The sequence below is a fragment of the Martes martes genome (assembly GCF_963455335.1).
Source record: "Martes martes genome assembly, chromosome: 16".
Classification (NCBI taxonomy): Eukaryota; Metazoa; Chordata; class Mammalia; order Carnivora; family Mustelidae; genus Martes; species Martes martes.
The window spans coordinates 22,844,900-22,866,622 of NC_137904.1; the positions used below are offsets into that span (position 1 = coordinate 22,844,900).

Consider the following 21,723-nt stretch of genomic DNA (forward strand, 5'->3'; position numbering starts at 1 on the left):
AGATGATAAAAATGTGCCGGGCTGTGATTGGGTACTGTTCTCCAGAGCCTACTCTGGGCTGGGGTCATCTGGAGGGCTTATAGACCAATTTCAGTCAGTTCCCATGCCGTATGTGGTAGGTGCTGTTATTATCCCCATTTTACAAATGGGAAAACAGAGGCACAGAGGTGTGAAGTGGCTTTCCCAAGATTGCATAGCTATTACCCTGGATTTGGTCCTAGGTTTGCTACCTGACATCTGAAGCCTTTCATGATTTTCACTTATCTTTACTTATTGAATTTATTTTTTGAGGCGGGGGAGAGGCAGAGGGAGAGAGAAAATCTCAAGCAGGCTCCACACTGGACCCGGGGATATGACCTGGACACAGGGCTCCATCCCACAACCCTGAGATCATGACCTGAGCCAAAATCAAGAGTCAGACACTTAACCAACGGAACCACCCAGACCAGTGTATCTTGCCTCAAATACTGTAGTATACATATCATTAAGCAGACTTCAGTATTTGTTTACAGTTCTTTTTTCTTTTGAGTGAACACTTCACATAATAAAATGCACAAATCTTTTTTTAAAAGATTTTTATTTATTTATTTGACGGAGAGATACAGAGCACAAGTAGACAGAGCAGCAAGTCGAGGGAGAGGGAGAAGCAGGCTCTCTGTTGAGCAGGGAGCCGGAAGTGGGGCTCCATCCCAGAATTCTGGGATCATGACCTGAGCCGAAGGCAGACGCTTAACCGACTCAGCCACCCAGGCGTCCCTGAAATGCACAGATCTTATGCATGCTATTTGATAACTGTTGGCAAACGTATACACCTGTCAACCCAAATCCCTATCAAGATAATTAAGGTAATATGAACATCACTCCAGAAAGTTCCCTCATGCCCTTTTCCAGCCAATTCCCACCCCTACCCCCATCCTCACCATCCAGAGGTAATCAGTGTTCTGATTTTTTTTCACCATAGCTTATTTTTATCTATCCACATCTGTGGCTTACAGTGTTTTTACCTCCTTCCTGATAAACCCATCGTAACTCGAAAATACCATAAGTCGAGAATGCATTTAATCCACCTAACCTACCAAAGATAGGTTAGCCTAGCCTCCCTGAAATGTGCTCAGAACACCTTCATCAGGCTACAGTTGGGCCGAATCATCTAGCACAAAGCCTATGTTATGATCAAGTATTGGCTATCTCATGTAATTGCCTGCACACTGTGCTGAAAGTGAAGACAGAATGGTACAGCACGGGTACAGAATGGCTGCCAGTGTATCAGTTGTTTATCCTTGTGATCACATGGCTGCCTGGGAGCTGCGTCTTGCTTCCATTCCCCAGCATCCCTAGGGAGACTCTCACTGCATATCGCTACATCAGGACAAGATCCAAATTCAAAATGTGAAGTATGAGTTTTACTGAGTGCAGATTGCTTTCACACATGCGTAGCGTCAAGTCAAAAAATTGGTGAGTCGAACCGTTTTAAGTCAGGGACCACCTGTACTAGAACTTCATATAAATAGTACCATACTAGTATGTACTCTGTTGTCAAAGCCTTCTTTTGCTGTCATTTGACCCCCTGTTTTTGAGATTCATCCCTGTTTTGTGGATCAGTGATTGCTTCCTTTTGCTTGCTGTGTAGTATTCCATTGTATGAATATGTAAATCGTTTCTCTGGTTGATGAACTGGTTGGTGCATATTGGAGTCAAATGGTCCTTGCCCTCAAGATGCTTTCTTTCTTTTTTTTTTTTTTTAAGATTTTATTTATTTATTTGACAGAGATCACAAGTAGGCAGAGAGGCAGGCAGAGAGAGGGAAGGAAGGGAAGCAGGCTTCCTGCTGAGCAGAGAGCCCGATGCGGGGCTCGATCCCAGGACCCTGGGACCATGACCTGAGCTGAAGGCAGAGGCTTTAATCCACTGAGCCACCCAGGCGCCCCCCTCAAGACGCTTTCTGTCCTAACATACTGAGGCCTCTGAGTTGACCAAGTGGATTGTACTCTGTGATGATTTGGGGAGCAGCGGGGTCACGATGATGTAGGTACAGACCCTAACTTATATGCATACCTTTCCTCCACGTAAAATTAGGAAAGGCCCTCTGGAATAGGCTCAGGGGAAAAAGCCAGAGAAGGAGGTCAGAAAACTGGAAGGTTCCCTTCGTGGGACAGGGTAAGAGATGAAGGGGAGCCCAGAATGAAGAATGGGAAGGTGCCGATGTCATCGCTGCTGGAGTCTTTGGGTCTGGGGACAAGAGATGCTGAAAACTCCAAGGTCTAGAAGAAGGTGACAGAGCCCCAGGGTCCAGCAGAGTGGGCTCCAAGGAACAGAGGAGCAGCAGCACCTGTACCGGGGGCCTGACCCTGGACAGGGAGGTCGCAGGTGGCTTTAGACAGGTGGCACAGGAGAAAACCCAGGCCACAGCCAGGCAGTTGTAGGGATGACAGTGGGGAAGGGGTACCTTGGGAGCCGTGTGCATGACTTTGGCAGGACAGGAGTGCTGAGGGGAGGCCTGAAATGGACTCAGTCTCCAGAGGCTCCAGGGTTGGGATGAGAGGGGTAAATTTGGCAGCAAGTTAATAAACAACCTGTGTCCACAAGAGACTTAGATAGTTGGAATTTTCGAGCTAGAAGAGACCTAGGTCATCCTGTCCAGCCTTGAGCAAAGTGACAGGCTGAAGGTCCCCTAGTGATCTGTTGGCAGATCTGGGCCTAGATAGCAAACCTGCTAACCTTCCTGGCCAGCGGCTATCACCACCCCCACACTGCTGCTCTAGGGCTGACTGTGTGTGGTTCCTATCCATCACAATGGCAGTGAGGGGCAGGCTTTTGCCAAGACAGGGATTTCCATGAAATTACTTCTCAGGGACCTTTCCAGCCCAAAGATTCTAGAATTCTGGGGCCTGTTGTCCGTTGATACTGCTCAGATGTCTAGTCTCCACCCCGCAAAGAGTCAAGATTGGGTAAGGATTACAGAGTAAGAATTGAAGACCAAAAGAGGTGTCTTGCTGGGATAGCGTGGGTAGGCAATTGGGTTCTCATGGTTGGGCTGAAGCTGAGGCCAGCGGACACATTTGTCCCCTTCCAGTCCCCAAGGTGGGTTTCTTTCTTCATTCCCCACATGGGTGCCTTTGGAGCCATCTTCTAAATCAGTCCTTTTTTGAGAGAGAGAGAGAGAGAGAGAGAGAGAGAGAGATTGCAAGCATGGGGGTGGGGTAGGTAGAGGGAGAGGAAGAAAGAAAATTTTAAGCAATCTCCATGCTGAGCCTGGAACCTGACACGGGACTCCTTCCCACAACCCTGAGATCATAATTTGAGCCGAAATCAAGAGTTGGATGCTTTACCAACTGAGCCACCCAGGCACCCCTAAATCAGCCTTTTAAGACAGTGTTAGTGTTGGGTAGAGGCAGTGACCACCAGAAGATCCCACGTTCTGTTATATGGTAGGTCTGTGCCCTACCCCATCAGTATTCAAGAGAAAAGAGAGAAAGAGAGACTCCCCGGGTCAAAATAGAGCCCTGAAGAGGGTAGCCCCCCACCCCAAATCAGCCCAGACTCAGATGGACAGGGCTGCCCCTGGCTTCGCGCTTTGGGACCCCAGACTTCCTGTCTTCCTCTCCCAGGTACTGTGTGCATGGAGCATTTTGAACCAAAAAGTCCAGAGGGAACTTTGTTCTACTAGGTAGAAATAGGTCAGGGGGGCAAGGGGTGCCTGTTAGGCCCACAGGGAGCTAGTAACTGGGCCAGATTCCCCACCGCTTTGGATATGCTCTACAATTAAAGATTTTTCTAGAATTGCACTGCCCAGTTCAATAGCCAGTAGCTGTTGAATACTTGAAATATAGTTATTCTGAATTAAGATGTGCTCTGAGTGTAGAAATCACATGGGACATTGCAGCCTTCTTATGGAAAAGAGAATGTAAACTATCTCGATAATTTTCATGTAGATTACATGACACTATCTTGGATATATTTATATGAAAGTATATCATTAAAGCTAATTTCACCTGTTTCTTCTTACCTTTTTTAGTGTGGCTGCTAGGAAATTTTAAGTCACACCTGGGACTTGAATCATATTTCTGTGATGAGCGCTGCTCTGGGAAGGATACACTGATCTCTCAGGAACCTCATGGGTCAGGGTGCTGGGCGGGGAGGAGGCAATTAGCCAGAGCCACCAGGACCCTTGGGAGTTCCTGGCCTTGATGTCCCCCTAGGCATTGTGTCAGGGCTAGGGGTCCCTCTCAGTAGGTTGGGGAGCCTGGAGGGCCTTTCTTGGTCATGGCGGTGGGGTACGAGGACAGGAAAGGCCTCTCCGGGGCCTCACAGAAGGTCATTGCTGGAAGAAGTGAGCTCGTTGGTCGTGTGTCTGGAACTCAGAGGGGGAGGCCTTCTTGGAGAAAGAAAAAAATTGCACTTAATTTCTAATTAGGTGGCATGGCCTACTTCTACTCCTTGTTCCCGGCTGGTTAGAACGTGTTTCCTGGCTTTCAACTCCACCCCCACCAGGTCTTTCTCAGTCCTGTCCCCAGTCGGGTGCCTGCCGTGGGTGCAGGTGTCCCCGAACTGGCTTGTCTCTTGGGCTGCCACAACTTTCTTCCCAAGGCTATATTTAGTTGTTGGTCTGGGGAAAAGGATATGAGTTTTTCAGGATCCTGTTTATCCAGCAGACCCAACCCCCCACCTCTCAGCTGTCTGTCCTCTGTCCAGTCTGGAACTTCCCCTTCCCTCCCTGCTTCACTTGGAGCACCACAGGCCCAGAGAGAAAACAGTATTTGCCGCCGACTAGCCGGGTGACAGCTAACATATACTTAATTTTCTGTGCCGTTTTCTCATTTGTAGAGATAATGACACCTGCCTTTCGGGGAGGCTGCGAGGCTCAAATGAGAGTGTGGGTCACGTGCCCGGCAGCTGGAAATCACAAAATAAGGGTTGGTGCTCTGAGCTTCTCTGTCAGGCAGTGGCTAAGGCGGCTTTTGTGTCTCTTTCCTTCTTCCTTTGTGTTGAATCTTGAGTCAGGCCCCAGGTCAGCTTGATGGCACCGTCCTGCCAGGAGGTCCGAGCTCTGGGAGCTACCTCGGTGCACACCTATCAGGGATGAAAGGCGATGACAGGCTCTGGAGTCTGCATTTTTACAATCCTTATCAAAACCTCAAGTTTCCTTATTTGTAAAATGGGGGTAATCGCAGACCTTCCCGTAGCAGTGCTGTGAGGATTAACTTAACAGAGACGGTATTGTATCAAGCCAAGCACCTGGCACAGAGTGAGCCCGCTCTCAGTGAGGAGGAGCTGTGCTCATTAGTTCGCCTTGTCTGGACTAGAGACATGGGAAGAGGCTCTGCTCGAATAATCTCTCTCTCTCTCTACTTCTGTTTGCAGCAGCAAGGTGGGGTACAAGGGCCCTGTGCTAAGCACCCGTAATCCTCCGGGGGTGCCTCCCCAAAGCAACACCCCACCATGTTTAACCTAATGAAGAAAGACAAGGACAAAGATGGTGGGCGGAAGGAGAAGAAGGAGAAGAAGGAGAAGAAGGAGCGGATGTCGGCGGCGGAGCTGAGGAGCCTCGAGGAGATGAGCCTGCGTCGTGGCTTCTTCAACCTGAACCGCTCCTCCAAACGTGAGTCCAAGACACGCTTGGAAATCTCCAACCCCATCCCCATCAAGGTGGCCAGTGGCTCCGACCTGCACCTGACGGACATCGACTCCGACAGCAACAGGGGCAGCGTCATCCTGGACTCGGGCCACCTGAGCACTGCCAGCTCAAGCGATGACCTCAAGGGCGAGGAAGGCAGCTTCCGGGGCTCGGTGCTGCAGCGGGCGGCCAAGTTCGGCTCCCTGGCCAAGCAGAACTCACAGATGATCGTCAAGCGCTTCTCCTTCTCCCAGCGGAGCCGGGATGAGAGCGCCTCAGAGACCTCCACCCCTTCCGAGCACTCTGCCGCCCCATCCCCGCAGGTGGAGGTAAGGACCCTCGAGGGACAGCTGGTGCAGCATCCTGGCTCTGGTCTCACTCGGCCAGGGCCCCGGTCACGGGTCCCGGAGCTGGTGACGAAAAGATTCCCGGCTGACCTGCGCTTGCCCCCCGTGGTACCCTTGCCACCACCCGCCCTCCGGGAGCTGGAGCTGCAGCGGAGGCCCACTGGAGACTTCGGCTTCTCCCTGCGCCGCACGACCATGCTGGATCGGGGCCCGGAGGGCCAGGTCTACCGGAGGGTGGTTCACTTCGCTGAGCCCGGCGCGGGCACCAAGGACCTGGCCCTGGGGTTGGTGCCGGGTGACCGGTTGGTGGAGATTAACGGGCACAACGTGGAGAGCAAGTCCAGGGACGAGATCGTGGAGATGATCCGGCAGTCTGGGGACAGTGTGCGGCTCAAGGTGCAACCCATCCCGGAGCTCAGCGAGCTGAGCCGGAGCTGGCTGCGGAGTGGCGACGGACCCCACAGGGAGCCAGCTGATGTGAGTGTCCCCCTGTGCAGCTGGGCAGGAGCCAGGATTGGGAACTGTACTTGGGTGGATGACTGGGGTACCCAGGAGCTGTGAAGTTGTGCCACTTCTTGGCCCCAGGGACAACTTACCTGGCCTGCAGGGCGGAACCACCTTAGCACGGGGTGGTCCATGGGGATATAGGCTTCAGGAGACAAGGGTGAAGGCTTTGGGCACCTTGTTTCCTGAACCCTAAATCAAGGCACGGAGGCTCACACGTGTCACTTCAGATGAGAGATAGTCTGGACTACTAGTCCAGCCCGGCATCTGGACAAAAAGAGAGGAGTCCCATCTTTGCGCATTAGACTTGAAAGAAAAAGATGACTTATTTCAAATCAGGGCTGTCTTGGACCATCTAGGCTGTGCAGCTGTTCTGCGAGCTCTTGGGTAAGATGACTTCAGGCTTCCTCTTGCCCTTGAATGAGGAGCTGAATAGGAGGTAGGTTTCAGAGACAAGCAGGGGCCAAATCGTGAAGGACCTTGTAAGTCATGATAGGAGTTTAGATTTTTGCCCCAATGAAACGGAACCGTTGTGGGGTTTGAAGCAGGAGAGTGACTGGACCTGATTTATACAGATCACCTGGGTTCTAAGAGTCTCCTGGAGGAAGAAAACACCCCTGGAGGAAGAAAACACCCCAGAAACGTGACAGGTGTCAAGCCCACAGAAATAGTATGACCTGAGTGTCCCTGAGACCCCAGCCTTTATCTGGCCCACACGAAACAGCAGTGGAGGGGGTGACACAGGAGCGGAAAAGATTTAGTCTAGTATGAGAGGGTCTCCAGGGGGACAGTGATCTCTAACCCCAGGTGTCTTTCAATAGGGTGGCTATGTATCAGTTTGGACTGTTCCACTGGAGACAGAATGGGAAGGACAGATTGGCCCCTGGCTATCCCTGTCTCCCAGCTGTGGGCTTTAGGATTGCCCAGATCTGGTCCAGTGCACAGCCTGGCCAGGACCTGTCAGCACTAAGTGACCGGCCAGATGCGTCAAAGTCAGAAGTAGGAGGAAATGCTAAGGAAGCAGCCAGAGTCCTGATGCGAGCTTTCTCCCCGGGAGGGGAAGCAGATACTCAGATGGCAGCTCAGCTGAGCAGCATGGAGGGCCTGGAGGGCCTGGGAGCAGCAGGGTCAGAGTCTGGCAGGAAGCACTGGAGGTGGGTTCCAGACCTTCCTTTATCCTGGGCCCAGTGGAGCTCAGGCAGTTTTGCCAGTCAGGAAGGGGTAGTGAGTGGGAGGGAGCCTGGTGTGAAAACCAGGGAAGGACCCGGACTCATTCATTCCAGAAACTCACACAGAGCACATACTGTGTGCCAGTCACCGGACTAGACTGAGCTCAGGGAACCACAGTGTGGTGGGAGCGGTCTTTATCCTAGAACCAGAGCCTGTACCATGTCGCCGTGTCTGTCTGCTTTCTCCCAGGGTGACGTTATTTTTAACAGATGGAATTTTCTTCTTCAAGAATGAATCCCCTGGGGCGCCTGGGTGGCTCAGTGGGTTAAGCCTCTGCCTTCGGCTCAGGTCATGATCCCAGCGTCCTGGGATCGAGCCCCGCATCGGGCTCTCTGCTCAGCGGGGAGCCTGCTTCCCCCTCTCTCTCTGCCTGCCTCTCTGCCTACTTGTGATCTCTCTCTGTCAAATAAATAAATAAAATCTTTAAAAAAAAAAAAAAAAAAAAAAAAAAGAATGAATCCCCTGGGGGGGTTGTTGCCAGTTCCCTGCTGAACCACAGCACAGGGCTCTGTGGGGCCCTGGGCCTGGCATCCCAGATGCTATTTTGTTTTCTCTTTATAGCCTAGGGATCATCTTGGCATCTTGTATTTCTCAGCCGCTCTCCCTTCCCAATGAGCGGCTGCTCCCCCATCCCTGGGGAAGGGGGTGTTTCGGCTTCGGAGGCCCCGGGAGATTCCTCAGTACCGCCGGAGCTGGTATCCCTGAGATGCTGGCTTGCTTCAGCCCCCGTGGGGCAAGCCCAGTGGTGCCTAGGACTTCTTCCCCAGGCTGATGCCTAGGGGAATCCAGCAGGGGCCACACAGCACACTCCAACCTCATGAGTCTCTGAGAACCATGTGAGAGGACAGTGAGAAGCACAGGGCTGAGGAAGCCCCGCATCTGTTCCTCCCTGGCAGGTGGCAGGGACTCAGGCCACCGCAGGGAGGAGCAGAGCGGGCCTGGCCTCCTGGCCTCCCAGGACAGACCCAGAGCTGGTGTGGGAGTGCCGCGGCCACCATGGTGGCTCTCCTCCTCCTCCTCCTCCGTCTCCTCCTCTTCCTCCCACTCCCGCTCCGGCTCCTTTCCTTGGCAGCCGTTCAAAGCTCAGCTCCGTGCCAAGAAGAGTCTTCCCACTTCCCCGAGGCTCCTGGGTGGGGTACTCTGACAACTCTGGCCCCGCGAGGACGGCTCCCGGCAGCCACCCTGGGCGGCACCCGTCAGGCCATCCATCAACGGTGTCCACACATGGCCCGTCCCCAGGGAGCTCCGAGGGAACCGGCCGGCCATCTGTTCTCTCTCTGCACACAGATGGAGACCAGGCGTCATGGCTCCTCTCCATGGCCTGTTCAGAAGGCCCCTGGGAGAGACAGCCCCTCGGGTTTCCTTCTCACAAGAATGCTTGGCTCACACCTCCGTGTGTCCTTGTAGCTGCCAGCAAGGTTCCACTGGGAGTAGGGGTGAGCCACAGAAGGGGGATAGACATGGAGCCCTGATAGAGGTCTCTCAGCAGGCCTGGGACAAGGAGCTCTTCTCCCCCCATCTAGTCTGCCCCTCCACTCGTTAAACAGACCTGCATCGAGCACCCATGGAGAGCTAGATCTGGGGAGCCAGCAGCAAGCCGCACGTAGCCCCAGGCCCCTCAGAACTCACAGTCTAGCAGAAGAGACGGTCAAGTAGCAGGGGATGTCAGTGTTGTTTGAGAAGCTCCCCAACAGGGGCCAGTACAGGGTCCCAGGGAGCACAGAGGAGGGACCGGAAGGCCAGTCTTGGGAGTGATCCCAGGGAAAGCTGCCATCTGGGTGGGAGATGAATACAGGGGAGGCAGGAGGAAGGGGAAGGCTGTGAGAGACACATACCAAGGCCTAGAGGTTGGAGAGAGAATGACACATCTGGGGGGGGGATAAGGCTGGGGGACAGTACGTGGGGAATGAGGATTGAGAGAAGCAGCAGAAGCAGCAGGCAGGGGACAGGTCACAAAGGCCCTTGTGAACCAGCCTAGGGAATGTGAACTTCAACCGAAGGGTGAGAAGCTCTTTAACCAGGAAGTGGTGGGAACAGATTTTAGAAAATCTCTCTGGCTACTCGTGGAGAATGCTTTTGGGTGTAGCAAGGGCAGCCATGGGGAAAATAGTGAGGGCCCTGTCACTGTCATCCTAGTGGGATAGAGGCCCGCACTTAGGTAGAGCAGTGGAGATGGAGAGAGATTTCAGACGTGACTGACTGGTGTGGGGAGAGAGGAGAGGAGAGCCAAATGGGATGTCAGCTTTGGAGGAAGATGCTAAGTTCCTTCCTTGGCTCCTCAGGGAAAGTGTTTTAGGGTATTTGGTTTTGGATCAGTTACTCTTAAATTGTCTAAAAGCAAAGCGTTCCCCAAGTCCGGCGAGATGAAAGAGAGTGTTGGTACAGACAAGGATCTGAAAACCCCAGCTGGATCAAAATTCTTTTCTCCTGCTCCATGAATCCGAGTGGGAAAGTCAAGGGCCCACTGAGAAGGATGAGGGCCCGGGAGGGTGGAGAGCTGCTCCCTTCTGTTTGTATCCTCAGCGGGCCCATTGCAGGCAGTACGGGTGTAGGATGTTTCTGCCAAGCTCAGAAAAGCCCACCTGCTTACCCCCAGCTGATGTTGTTGTCCCTCTGCCACCAAGAGCCAGGGGAGCTAGCCCCCAATGGGGCTCCACCCAGAAAGGGCTGCTTCCCTGAGATTCCGAAGTTGTGTTGGAAGGGGTGAGGTGGGGATTTCCAACAAGGCACCCGCCCGCTGCTGTCAGGCCTGCTTCCTCGGGCTCTGCATGGAGCTGTCAGGCATTTCCCAGAGATCTGTGATATGGTTTCTTCTCCCCTTGGACCGTGGAGTTTCTACTCAAAGGTTCTAGGGCTACGAGGTTCCTTAAGAGGTTCTCATGTCTGTAAGCCAGTCACCTGCTTACGTAGACATGTGTAAACCACCTTTTGTAGATTTGGGGAGGTAGTAAATGCCTAGGATGATGGTTAGTACCTTTCCCTCTGCCCGGTTTCTGAAGCCATCAAGGGAAGGTAATTTTGCTGCTTTCTTAATTAACCCATCCTGATGTGCTTTCCTGTCTTTGTTCCTGGTAAGGTTTTCTTTCTAAGAGGAACTCATAATGCCTTTGTTCCAACCCTTTCCGTGTAGCCCTGTCCTCAGAAACACCCAGCTGAAGGAAGAGCTGGGATGCTGGGTGCTCCCTAGATTTTTCCAGCATCTCAGGCCTACCGATGGGACACAATGGCCTGAAAGGTGACTGGCGGGTCGGGGTTGCCTGCATCTAGGAGAAGGGCAGGGGTCCCTCTGCCAGAAAGCCCTAAACCCCTGGGCAGAAGCTATATGAGCCTCACCAACCTCGTCCCCTGGCCCCCGGAGACTTTCAGGAGGAGGATACCGAGGAGAGAGAGAAAATTGTCCTGGCCCAGGTCTGCCAGGCCAATGGGCTGTCCCTGGGGCTTCTGGTCATGGTATTGCTGCCAGGGGCTGCCTGGGCTCAGTGTTCTAGAACACCTCTGTTCCTAGAGTCATTCCAGATGATCCTTGGAGGGGTTTGGGTTTTGTTTGTTTGTTTGTTTGTTTGCTTGCTTGTTTGAAACAGAAAATTCTTCGTTTTGTGCCAAAGCTTTAGGCACTTCTGTCATCAGTCTTGCCATGTGAGAGCTCTGGCTTGGGGCCTCAGAGTAGAACCCAAACTCAGTTCTTTTGGTGATGAGGTGGCTGGAGAGCTGATGGGTGAAAGGTCTTTGAGAGCATTTTGGCGGTTATCTGTCCTGGATTAGTGGGATGCATGGGACCAACAGGATAGCCTGGTGGACAGGGTCATGTCTATTCTGCTAGGTCTCCTTTCTTTCTCAGAGGCACATTCTGCCTTCTTCCCGACAAGCTGCCAGACGAACTACAGCCCCAGAGTGCCCTGGCCACCCAGTCCGTGGGTGGTGGGCACAGTGCCCAGGCCACATTGAGCTGGGTGTGGGTACATGTCATGGTCATTGGTTGTTTTCGTCAGCACTGCTTGGAGCCCTGGTGTGGGGGCAGGGCCTCAGTTTGTGGTGGCCCACACTGGCCCCATCCAGCCCTGGCCAGAGCACCCCCCCCACACACCCCTCCCCGGGGCCCACCCTGCTACCCGCTGGCCACCCGGTCCTCTGCTCCCTTCTAATCTCTTATTTACGTTGAAATGGTTCTGGAAAATACCAGATATGCAAACACCCAGACTGGGGGTGGGTGAGGAGTGGGGTGAAGGGGGGCGTGTGGCGGGTGGGAACACAAGTATTTTAAAAATGCTGCAGATCACTACAGCGTTTCCCAGAAACCACAAGCACGCGGTCTGCCTGCCAGCAGCGCTCCCCGCCACCCCAACACCGCCGAGCTGCTGGGCTCTCCTCGCCCGCCTTAGCTGGAGGTGGAGAGTACTGTCAGTGGGGGTAGGGGGCCAGTGACCCAGCTGGGGAGGGGGTTCCCCCCGACCCCCCAGGCCTGCCGGGGCTGCCTGGCGCCTCCATTGTCAGTCCTGGGCAGCACAGACGGATGTGCCTCAGGCTTCCAGCGGCACTGTGGACGCCCACCGTGCCAGATAGGCGCTGGGAAGGAGTGGAGTCTTCATCGCCCCCCACCTCCTGCTGTGCAGTTTGGTTGGGGAAGATGGGGGGCGCTGGGGGGAGAGCCCAGCTCAGAGTCCCGCGTGGTGTTTGGCAGCCGCTTCTGTTCTGTTACATACAGGGGACAGTGTCAGCAAAGCTCATGTTTTCAGCTGTTGGCTCTAGTTTGGTTGGGAAACTATTTCCTCAGACCTGGGTCCCCACTCTGGCTGCCTCGATCTCCCGCCATGGGTTTCTCAGAATCAGGGTGCAACATTCTTCCCCTGGCACAGCTCAGCCCGGCCGCTTTGCACTGACTGGGGGTGGGGGGGCAGGCAGGGAAGCAGGTAGGGTGTTTGTCCCAGGGGCAGGCGGCGCATGGCACAGTCATGTTCCCAGGTGGTGGTTAACTGATCTGGTAAAGATTCCCCGGAACAGAAATGCCCTGGGGGCCGGTCATGAGAGGGGATAGCTGAGATGAGGATGGTGGCCAGTGTTCACTCTATGTTAGGCACCGCTCTAGCTGTTTTACACATACTAACTCATTTAAAGTGCTCAACAACCCTTTGCAGCAGGTCATGCAATCATCTTTATTTCACAGACAAGGATACCAGATCACCGAGTGATTAAGGATAAGTCCGTGGCCGAAGGTTTCAAGGCGATTTAAAGTCCCTTGTTGGGAGTTGAATTTAGGATATCAGCTCCTTGCCCTTCATGAGTGCGATGTATAGGGCAGGGGAACACAGTATCTGGGTGTCCTTATAAATCCACCGGCCAGCCCAGGCCTATGTCCTCTTGGCCCCTGTCGGCCTCTCCTCCAGAAGGGGAGGGAAGCGAGGAGTGATTGGCCGTTCTTGCCGTTGCTCTGTGGATTGTGAGCTACAGAATGGTGAGACTGTCTTTCTAGAAGTTTAGCCAGAGGAAGCGAGCCCACACGGCAGCAGGTGGGATTTCATCGGGTGGGAGTGGGAGAGGGACTGGGATGCTGGCCCGTTTGGCCCTTACCGACATGCTAGTATGGACGTCTGCAGTACTTTGGAGAGGCAGGACCCCCCAGAGGGTCACCTCTGATGGAAGACAGGTCCTCTCCTGTCCCACGGGAGCTGCACGCTCTTGCTTCCTAGGGCGCACTGTGGGGGAAAGGTGAGGAGCACAGGCCTGGCAGAGGGCCTCGCAGGTGGTGGGTGTGCAACAAAGAATTCTCATTGGCTTCTACCATGGAGTCCCTGCTGTACCTTATGTATGTCATGCTTTTCCTCACCCATCCTCTTGCCCTCATAGGCACTGGCCCCGGTTTGAACGTCACTTCCTCAAGGGAAGCCTTCCCTGACCCTCTGAGTGGTCACCTCCTTCTCCTTTATCATAGTCACCGAGATTGTTGTTCGTTAGTCACCTCATTTCTCCAGTGCTGAAGGGCTTCGTGAGAGTTGTGGGATGTTTGTTGAAGGAAAGAAGATGGTTCTGTGCTCAGGAACTGGTTTCCCATTCTCTCTGTATGGTTTTCCTCATTTACCTCAGTTTTGGTTCCTAGAACCCTTCCCCGCCTCTGCCCCGCCCACCCTGACTCGCCTTGGTGACTTGTCTATGGTACCTGTCCCACCTTCACCCCCGGACTCCGCTTCTTCTGTCCCTGGGCACTCAGCAGCCCCCACAGGAATGGAGGAGACAGGGACTCTAGGTGTCCAGGAGCAGGTTGCAGGATGGTCTGCCTCCTGGCCCCACATTGGTGTCTTTGGAAAGGCACCGGGCTTGGATGAGTAGCAGATTTGGGGTTTTACGGGGGTCATATACTGTGCAGCCCAGGGGACCTGGGCTTGGGGACTCAGGACTCAGGACTCAGCTTGGTGTCCTGGCTGCAGGTCTCTGAGAGGGGAGGATGTGGCCCAGCAGGGCTCATGGCTCCCTCTCTCCTTCGGCCGCTTTTCCCGCTCTGCCTGCGTGCTGGAATGTCAGCAGGCTGGGAATTTTCACAGCAAGGATTTTTCCCAGTCAGAGCACCAGCTTCCAGCTGGAGCCTGGGGACAGCTCCCACATGGGCAGTTGGCTGCTAGACAGGGCCAGGGTCCATGCTACGCCACCCCACCTGCTCTGCTCTTGGAGCCAAGACCCCACTCCCACCCTCCACGGGAAATGCAAACATCTGTCTCTCCACTGGGTCAGGCGGAACCTGGAGCTCAGGAGAGGCAATGGGAGGCCTTGGGCACCAGAAACTCCCCCTTGGGGAGGAAAGAACGTGGCTGGCCATATCCCACAAGCCTCACTTCCTCCCTCCGTGAGTGAGTCAGGAAGGGGAACTACCTTGGATTCCATCCTCAGGTGGGGCTGTGGCTGCCAGACCCAGGTTCTCTGGCCTGTGGGGGCTACCCAGCTTGGGCAGGAGGTAACCCTGGAGAGTTTGTCACCCTTATCTGTCCCCTCTCAATGGGCCCCATCATGTCTCCAGGGCCTGGTTCCCTCTCTGAGTGACCCTTTCCGGCCTCTGTGCCCTTTGCCCCTTGATCTCAGTTCCCCTGGCCCCTCCCTTCCACTCCCATTTCTGCAAGGAGCTGACTCACTTCCTCTCTCCCTCCCCAGTTTCTCTCACTGCCAGGCCCTATGGGTACAGGGTACCCACAGGAGGGGGGTTTCTCACAGGGTGCCTCCTAGGCTCCTTTTCCTGGTGGTAAGACCGAGGCTTCCCCTGGTTCTGGGCAGAAGAGGGCTAGGAGATGGAGTGGACAGTAAGGGGCATGGCTCTGGGCTGTAGGAAGGCCAGATGTAAGTGGCCCTGGAACCTTAGCGCAATCGAGGTTGGATGTCAGGAGGCCGTGGAGAGCGCCAGCCCGCTGTCACCCTTTGGGCTCAGTTCCGTGGAGGAGAAAGGCTGAAGATGCCATCCCTGTGACCAGGAGGCCTGTGTTTTCCCCAGAACAGAAGACATCTGCAGAGGGATCGATCTCAGCCCAGGGTGGCATGGGCTAGAGGCCAAGCAGTGACAGCACTGTCAGGCAGCATGAGATGGTCATGACTCTCTGTGACACCCCATTTCGTGCCCAGCCCCATCTCATCAAGGGGAATGTGTCTGCAGATCCCAGCGGCGCCTTCCAGGGTCTGATACTGTCTCCCTGTCGGTTCTTCCTGCTGGGAGCCCTCGTCCTGCCTCTCCCGGCCCCCGCCTCTCTCATCCGTGGGTTGGTCTAGTTCTAGAGCCCACTGCAGAAGCTGGCTTAGAACAGTAGAAGGTTTCCCCCGTGAGAGGCTGGCATCATCTAGCTTGCCATCCTTGAAGCTGTTGAGGCTGTGGGAGCCTGTGGTTTTAGACACTGGGGACTCAGCTTGTGCTGGGCCTGGCATGGCCTGGGATCCTCCCCTTCAGGGGGCCTAGGTTAGCTAAAGGGCACAGGTACCCGGTAAGGGCGAGTCCCCATTTTTCTTGGCCATGCAGCAAGTTCAATAGATGCTGAAGGGAAACTGGGCCTACCCCTGAGAAGCCTGGGGGACTGCTGTGGGCTCTCTTCGTAGAATCAAGCAACCAGCAAACATTCCTGCTCCCCTTCGCACAGGCGGCCTGCTGTGATCCTGATCCTGGCCTCAAGAATTCTGGACCTTGATGGGTGTTCTCTTGTTTAAATGAGGTTGGGGGTGGCAGGCTAGAATGAGGCCTAGGTGTGGCGAAGGTGAGGGGCACCTGCCTGACCACCCCACCCAGGGTACTCTAATCCTCTCTGGCGGGAGGTCCACCACCCCCCACAGGCATGCAGGTGCCTGTCTGCGTTCCTCTTCTAGAGTTTCTTTATTGCTCCCTGCCACCAGCCATCACTACCTGGCCTTGACCTGTAGCTTAGAGCCGGGCTCTGGGACAGGATACCCAGTTTGGAAATGGCTTGGGACACACATACATGCGCACGCGCGCACACACATACACATACACACACACACACACACACACACACACACACACACACACACACACACATCCTACAAAATTTAAGCCGGTGTCTTTTTCTCTCAGACTCTTCCGAAGAATTTCTGCCACCGGCTTCAAATCCTTCTAACCGGCCTTCCCTTCTCTGTCCAGACCAGAGGATGTGGTCTCCAGGGCAGGGCAGAGCAGAGTTTTCTGGCTCCCAGCAAGGGCCTTGCATCTTCCTTAACACACCAGTTCTCAGGTCTCTCTCCTGTGCCTCTGAAAGAGGGACCCATGCCATACAGTGTCCCCTCTTCTCCCTCCCTACTCATTCTCTCTGAAAATCCCCAAGCTGTAGATTTTATTGTTGCTATAGAAACAGATGCTTGGCAAATATGAAGTTGGATGGGAGGGCTGGTTTTGGCTGTAGGAACTGCTTTCAGCTCATTCGGGGAGGAGGAGGAGGAGGAGGAGGCAGGCAGCACAGGGGAAAAGGCCCACAATTCGGAAGAATGCAGATGGTGGTGTTAGTAGTACATTGGGGTATATTGGGTACAACATGGACGCCGGAGCTGGACTTTTGGGTTCAAATCCTGACTCTGCTGCTTCCTAGCTGTGTGACCTTGGGCAAATAATTTAATTTCTCTGTGCTTACCTTTCCTCATAATACTTTCTTATAAGGTGGTTTTAAGGATTAAATGAATCAATACCCGCGAATCACTTAGAATGGCATTACCCTCATCATTAATCTGTCTGTAAGGTGCTGGGAGGTACTTGGTGCCTGGGAACTTGATGGGCCATCTGCCCAGGAATGCCACAGGCCTGCTAATGACTCAGCTCTGCTGCTGGTGGGGGTCGGGTTAGGGGGCAGTGCAGGACACTTTACTCTTGTCCCTAGAATGATGCTTTTCCCCAAAGGGCCCTCTGGGTGAAGACAGGGAAATAAGACCCAGGTTGGTCCCCGTGTTTACTCAGGGCCGCATGACGGCCTCATGAGTTTGTCCAGACTAGTCTGTAGTTTGATGCATCTTTAAAATTGTGCTCCTTTTCCCATGACTGCCTCCATTCGGGTTCTTGGCCAATGCCAACAACTTTGGAATACTAGGCTTCTTTCTACCTACTTGTTTTCCAGTGGAAAAGACTGTACTTTTTCGTGGTCTCTCTACAACATCTTTTGTTTCTTCATGCCTGTCTTGCTTCTGGATTAGGGCTAAGCAGGAGCTGAGGCCGGAACAGAGAGGCAGCCCCGACCGTACCCATTCCTGGGCCTGTTCTCTGCTTTACATATGAGCTTGCCCTGACACTCCCACTTGGATTTTCTAAGTCCTGTGGAAAAACCTTTCATATGAAGCACCCAGGAGAAACTAGTAGCTGTCAGATCTCTGTCCCTTCTGTTCGCTTGTTCCTCCATGGATCCTGGGCTGGGGAAGCTTGTTCTGGCCTCTCTAGCATGGCAAGTGTGCCCTGAAGTCCTTTCTCCACCATGTCCTCCTCCCCCTCTTCCTCATTTGGTCCATCTAGTGAGTGACGCAGGGAGGTGGCCTGTTACGGTCCCCATTTGCCCCATGGGCAGAACTCCTGGCATGCTGCTCAGAATAAGGCTTTATTGGCCTTATTTGCCCTTGACAGTTCAGGGTTCTGCTAGGACGTCTCTCTCTGGGAGCCCTAACATCAGATGAGTCCAGCAGCCCGTGGTGTGGGGAAGCCCTCAGGCCACTACATTCCAGATGTCTTACCCATGCCTGGTCCAGAGACGCTGCAGAAACAAGGAACAATTGTGTGGCACTAAGGGGCTTTCTCCCAGGCCTGGGATGCCTTGGAGTGGGGGCTGGCTTCCATTCAGCTTTGCCTTTTCAGCCCCTCTGCATCTGGCTTCTGCTCCCTGGCTAGTTGTTCAACTGTGGCTCAGTGGTGTCCCCTTCCCCCATGTCTTTCTGAGGCCTTTGGGGTCAAGGCAAGGCACAAGGGGACAGGAGCCTCAGCAGACTCCGGGGCAGGAGGTGGGAGAGAACAGCAGGGGGCCAAGGGCAACACCTGAGGGAGTCTTTGGCAAGGATGACCAGGGCCCACTGAAAAGAGGACTCTCTGGATCAGAGCTGTTCAGTAGAACGCTCTGCCAAGACGGGAATGTTCCATAGTCTCTCCTTTCCAACTTGGTTGCCATTAGCCATATGTGGCTACTGAGCTCTTGACATGTGGCTGGCATGACTGAGGAACTGAATCTTATTTTTTTTTAATTGTTTTAATTTAATCCGAAGTATGCCCATTGTTTCGATTAAACTTAAGTTTAAGTAGTCAGACACGGCTAGTGCCTACTGCATTGAACAGTGCAGCTCCAGATAGCTCCCAGAAAAAAAATGGTGGAGTGCTCTTGAAGGATTCTGTCCTCTTGGAGTCCCTCTGGTGAGGCTGGGGATGGTGTCATTTTCTCTTCCTGTCAGGAAGGAAGCCTCCTCCTCTCTGGCAATTTCTACACTTCACCAACTCTGGAATCCTGATGCCCCAGGGCCGACAGGTCCCTGGCCGTGCGCCACCACATCTGGGGCAGTGTTTCCCTACCTTGCCAAGCATGTTTTCTGCCCAGCCTTGTAACACACAGGTGCTCACATGCCCCAGTGGATTTGGCCAAGGCTGTTAATGTGGAGGTGGTAGGCTGGTAGGAAAAGGAGAAGCTTTGGCTTCATCCTTCCTACTTCTATGGAGGTTGAGTTTGCGATTTATTTTCACTTGAAAGGGTTCTAGAAATAGGCCCAGCCAGAGCCTCCAGAGGTGAACACACAGATCCTCAAACATGTACTGAGTGCCCAGTGTTTGGAGGAACCCGAGGCTTGTCTAAAGCAGCCTCCCTGACTCGGAGAATAAGCACCATGGGTTTCCAGTTCTCACACCCGCAAAGACCTTACTGAGGTTTTATATAAATTCGTGTGGCTGACCCTTAAACTGGCTTTCCTTTTTTTCTTCTCTGGAAATAGAAAAGAGTTGTCATTTATATGAAAAAGAGAACAATAGTTCATTATACTTATTCTCTCATGTCTGCCAGAGGGGGTTGGGGATGGAAATATTGTGTATGCGGTACATTTGGTAGACTCAGAAGTGAACCAAGTCTGGGTGGGATTTGGGCAGGGGTCTAGAGGATTTTGTCAAGACCAGTCACCCTTGGCTTTGGGCCTTGTGGGAGTTTGGCTAAGCAGAGGCAGTTTGGAAATCCCCAGGGGCCATGAGGAAATCCCCCGCAGCTGAGCGTCCTCGGGGAGCAGCAGGCCTACTGGACTGGTCTCTGCAGGCAGCCAGGATCTCACTCTGAGGGGACAGACTGCTAGTCTTAGCAGAGAGGACGAGCCCAGATGTCCCCATTTGGGTTCTGTAACTGTGAGCAAACGCTTGGGTGTGCTAAGGCAGGCGCTGGGGGCGTGCTGAGCACTATGCCTCAGTGGTAGTGAAGGCAGTGATCTGGGGCGACCCTCTTCCCCTTACTTTCCTAGACTGCTAGTCCCAGACCACCTCCCAGCCCACAGGACTAAAGGGTCCCCGGAGTCTTCTGTTTATTCACGTAGTCGTTCATTCATCCCTTTTATTACATCAGTAAGCATTTATTGAGTGCCCACTATATGCAGGGGCGGTTTGGGGGATGGAGCGGCGATTAAAACAAAGGCAGCGCCGAGCTCAACGCTGCCCCTTCGCGCCGTACCCTTCCAGGATAAAGCGAGAGGCCATCTTGCCGGGGCAGCCCCCTCGGTCTGGAGCTCCCGGGGGACGCCTCTTGGGGGCGTGGCCTGGACGGAGGTGAAATCCCGCGTCTACGGCAGCCGGGGCGGGCGTGAAGGGAGCGGCCGCCCTCTGCCGGGCTCCGGAGGCGCTGCAGGGCGGGTGCGTCCTGTGGCTCCGGGCGCACTGCGCGTGTGCGGGAGCTGGCCCCGCCCCTGCGTCTGTCGGCTGGTGGGCGGGGCCAGGAAGCGCGGCCGGGGCTCTCACTGGCCACGACCGCCTACCGCCGCAAGGGCGGGAGTGTCTGGGCCCAGGCTGGGCTTGCACTTTTCACCACCTCCTGGAAACAATGCATGCCCCCTAACTTCCCTAAACAAGGAGTTGTACTGACGACATTTTATACATTGCAAATTAGTAATAATATAAACACTATACGATAAGTGTTCATATGTGGAGACTGTTTCTAGACCTTTTTAAAAGAATTTTGATTTAAAGAGGAACTAGAGAGACAAATAGGGTCAGAGCAGTATTCTTTTAAGGTGTTAGGTGGAATGCCAGGCTCAGTGCTTTTTCAAGCTATCTCCTTCTGAAGTCAGCCTCCATCTGACATTCCTGTTTTGGATAGTGGCTTCAGGCTGTCCTCTTGAAATCTTGACAGCTTGAAACCTTGGAGGCTTTAGATCTTCCCAACCATCACCCCCTCCCCCAACTTCGTGTCCACTTCCCAGCCTCCCCCATAGCCACCAATTCTTTGTCTTGCATCACCTCCTCTTCCCACTGCCAGAAAATAGGGCAGACCCCCGCCCCAATCTTTCCTCTGGCCATCATGTTGACTTCCAGTGGTCTTTCAGCTTCCAGCCCCCTTTGCTTCCCAGCATCCTTCTGTTAGATCAGCATTCCTAAAGCACAGGTTTAATCATGCCCCTTCACTCTCCAGAAACCTGCTATGACTCCCACTGTTTTCTAGGCAGGAGGCAGAGTGGGAGGAGCCGGGCTTGGAGTCAGAATGACTAGAGTCCTTGCCAATCACTATCCATATGGTTGCAGGCAAGTTATTTAACCTCTGTAAGCCTCAGTTTCCCAAACCGCCATTCCCCTTTTGCAGCACTCACCTCCCGGGATTTTGTAAGGAAAACAAGTTGCACTGTCCCGGGCCCACAGCTAGTGCTCAGAATGTGCCTGCTTTGTCTTTAAGATGCTTACCTCATTTTGGTCCTCAGGCACCACTCTTTCCATTGCAAGTGATGGAGTCCAGCTGACCTGGTTTAACAAGAAGACCGCAGAGGCTCAAACATCTGAAACATTCCAGGGGTAGAACTGGTTATAGGCTCAGCTTTATCTAGAACCCAGGCCTTTTCTAGGTCTCCCAGTTCATCTTCCATGTCAGCTTGGTCCTCAGACAAGTGGTGGCCAAATGGCACAGCACAGGTTTCAGGTCTTGTGGGAAAAGAAGTATGACTCTTTCAGAAATCCCAAAGTTTCATTCTATGGCCTTGATACTGATTGGGTCATATGCCTTCCATGAACTAATCCCTGTAGTCTGGAGACATGACGCACTTGTGGGCCCAACTCAAGTCACATACTGGGGTAGGTTGAAATTGGGGTGCTCTAAGCAGGAGATGGGAGGATGGATCGTGGGCAGCTGAAACCAGACCTGTCCACTGTGGCATACAGGCCTTCTTGATCTGGCCCCACTGACCTTTCCAGCTTTGTCTTGCATTGTTTACCTCTCTGTGTCCTACACTTCACCCAGTTTCATGCTTTCCCAATTTCTTACCTTTTGTCATTCTAGTCCTTTACCCTGGAATTCCCTTCCTCCCTCATTTCCTCATGACAGACTTCCTCCATCCTTCATGGCCCAGTCCTAAGCTGCCTCT

The 21,723-nt window shown here is 53.7% G+C and overlaps 1 protein-coding gene across 5 annotated transcripts in view; it reads left to right on the forward strand.

Moving 5' to 3' along the window:
• Positions 1-21,723, forward strand: part of MYO18A (myosin XVIIIA) — a 94,622-nt gene that overhangs the window by 5,747 nt on the left and 67,152 nt on the right. For 4 of the 5 annotated variants that reach the window (XM_080826223.1, XM_080826226.1, XM_080826225.1 and 1 more), the window contains exon 2: positions 5,362-6,438. In XM_080826223.1, the coding sequence (XP_080682349.1) occupies positions 5,440-6,438 (999 nt within the window). In that variant the 5' untranslated portion in view covers positions 5,362-5,439. The remainder of the gene's footprint in view (positions 1-5,361; positions 6,439-21,723) is intronic. The other variant, XM_080826224.1, reaches the window with a different exon arrangement.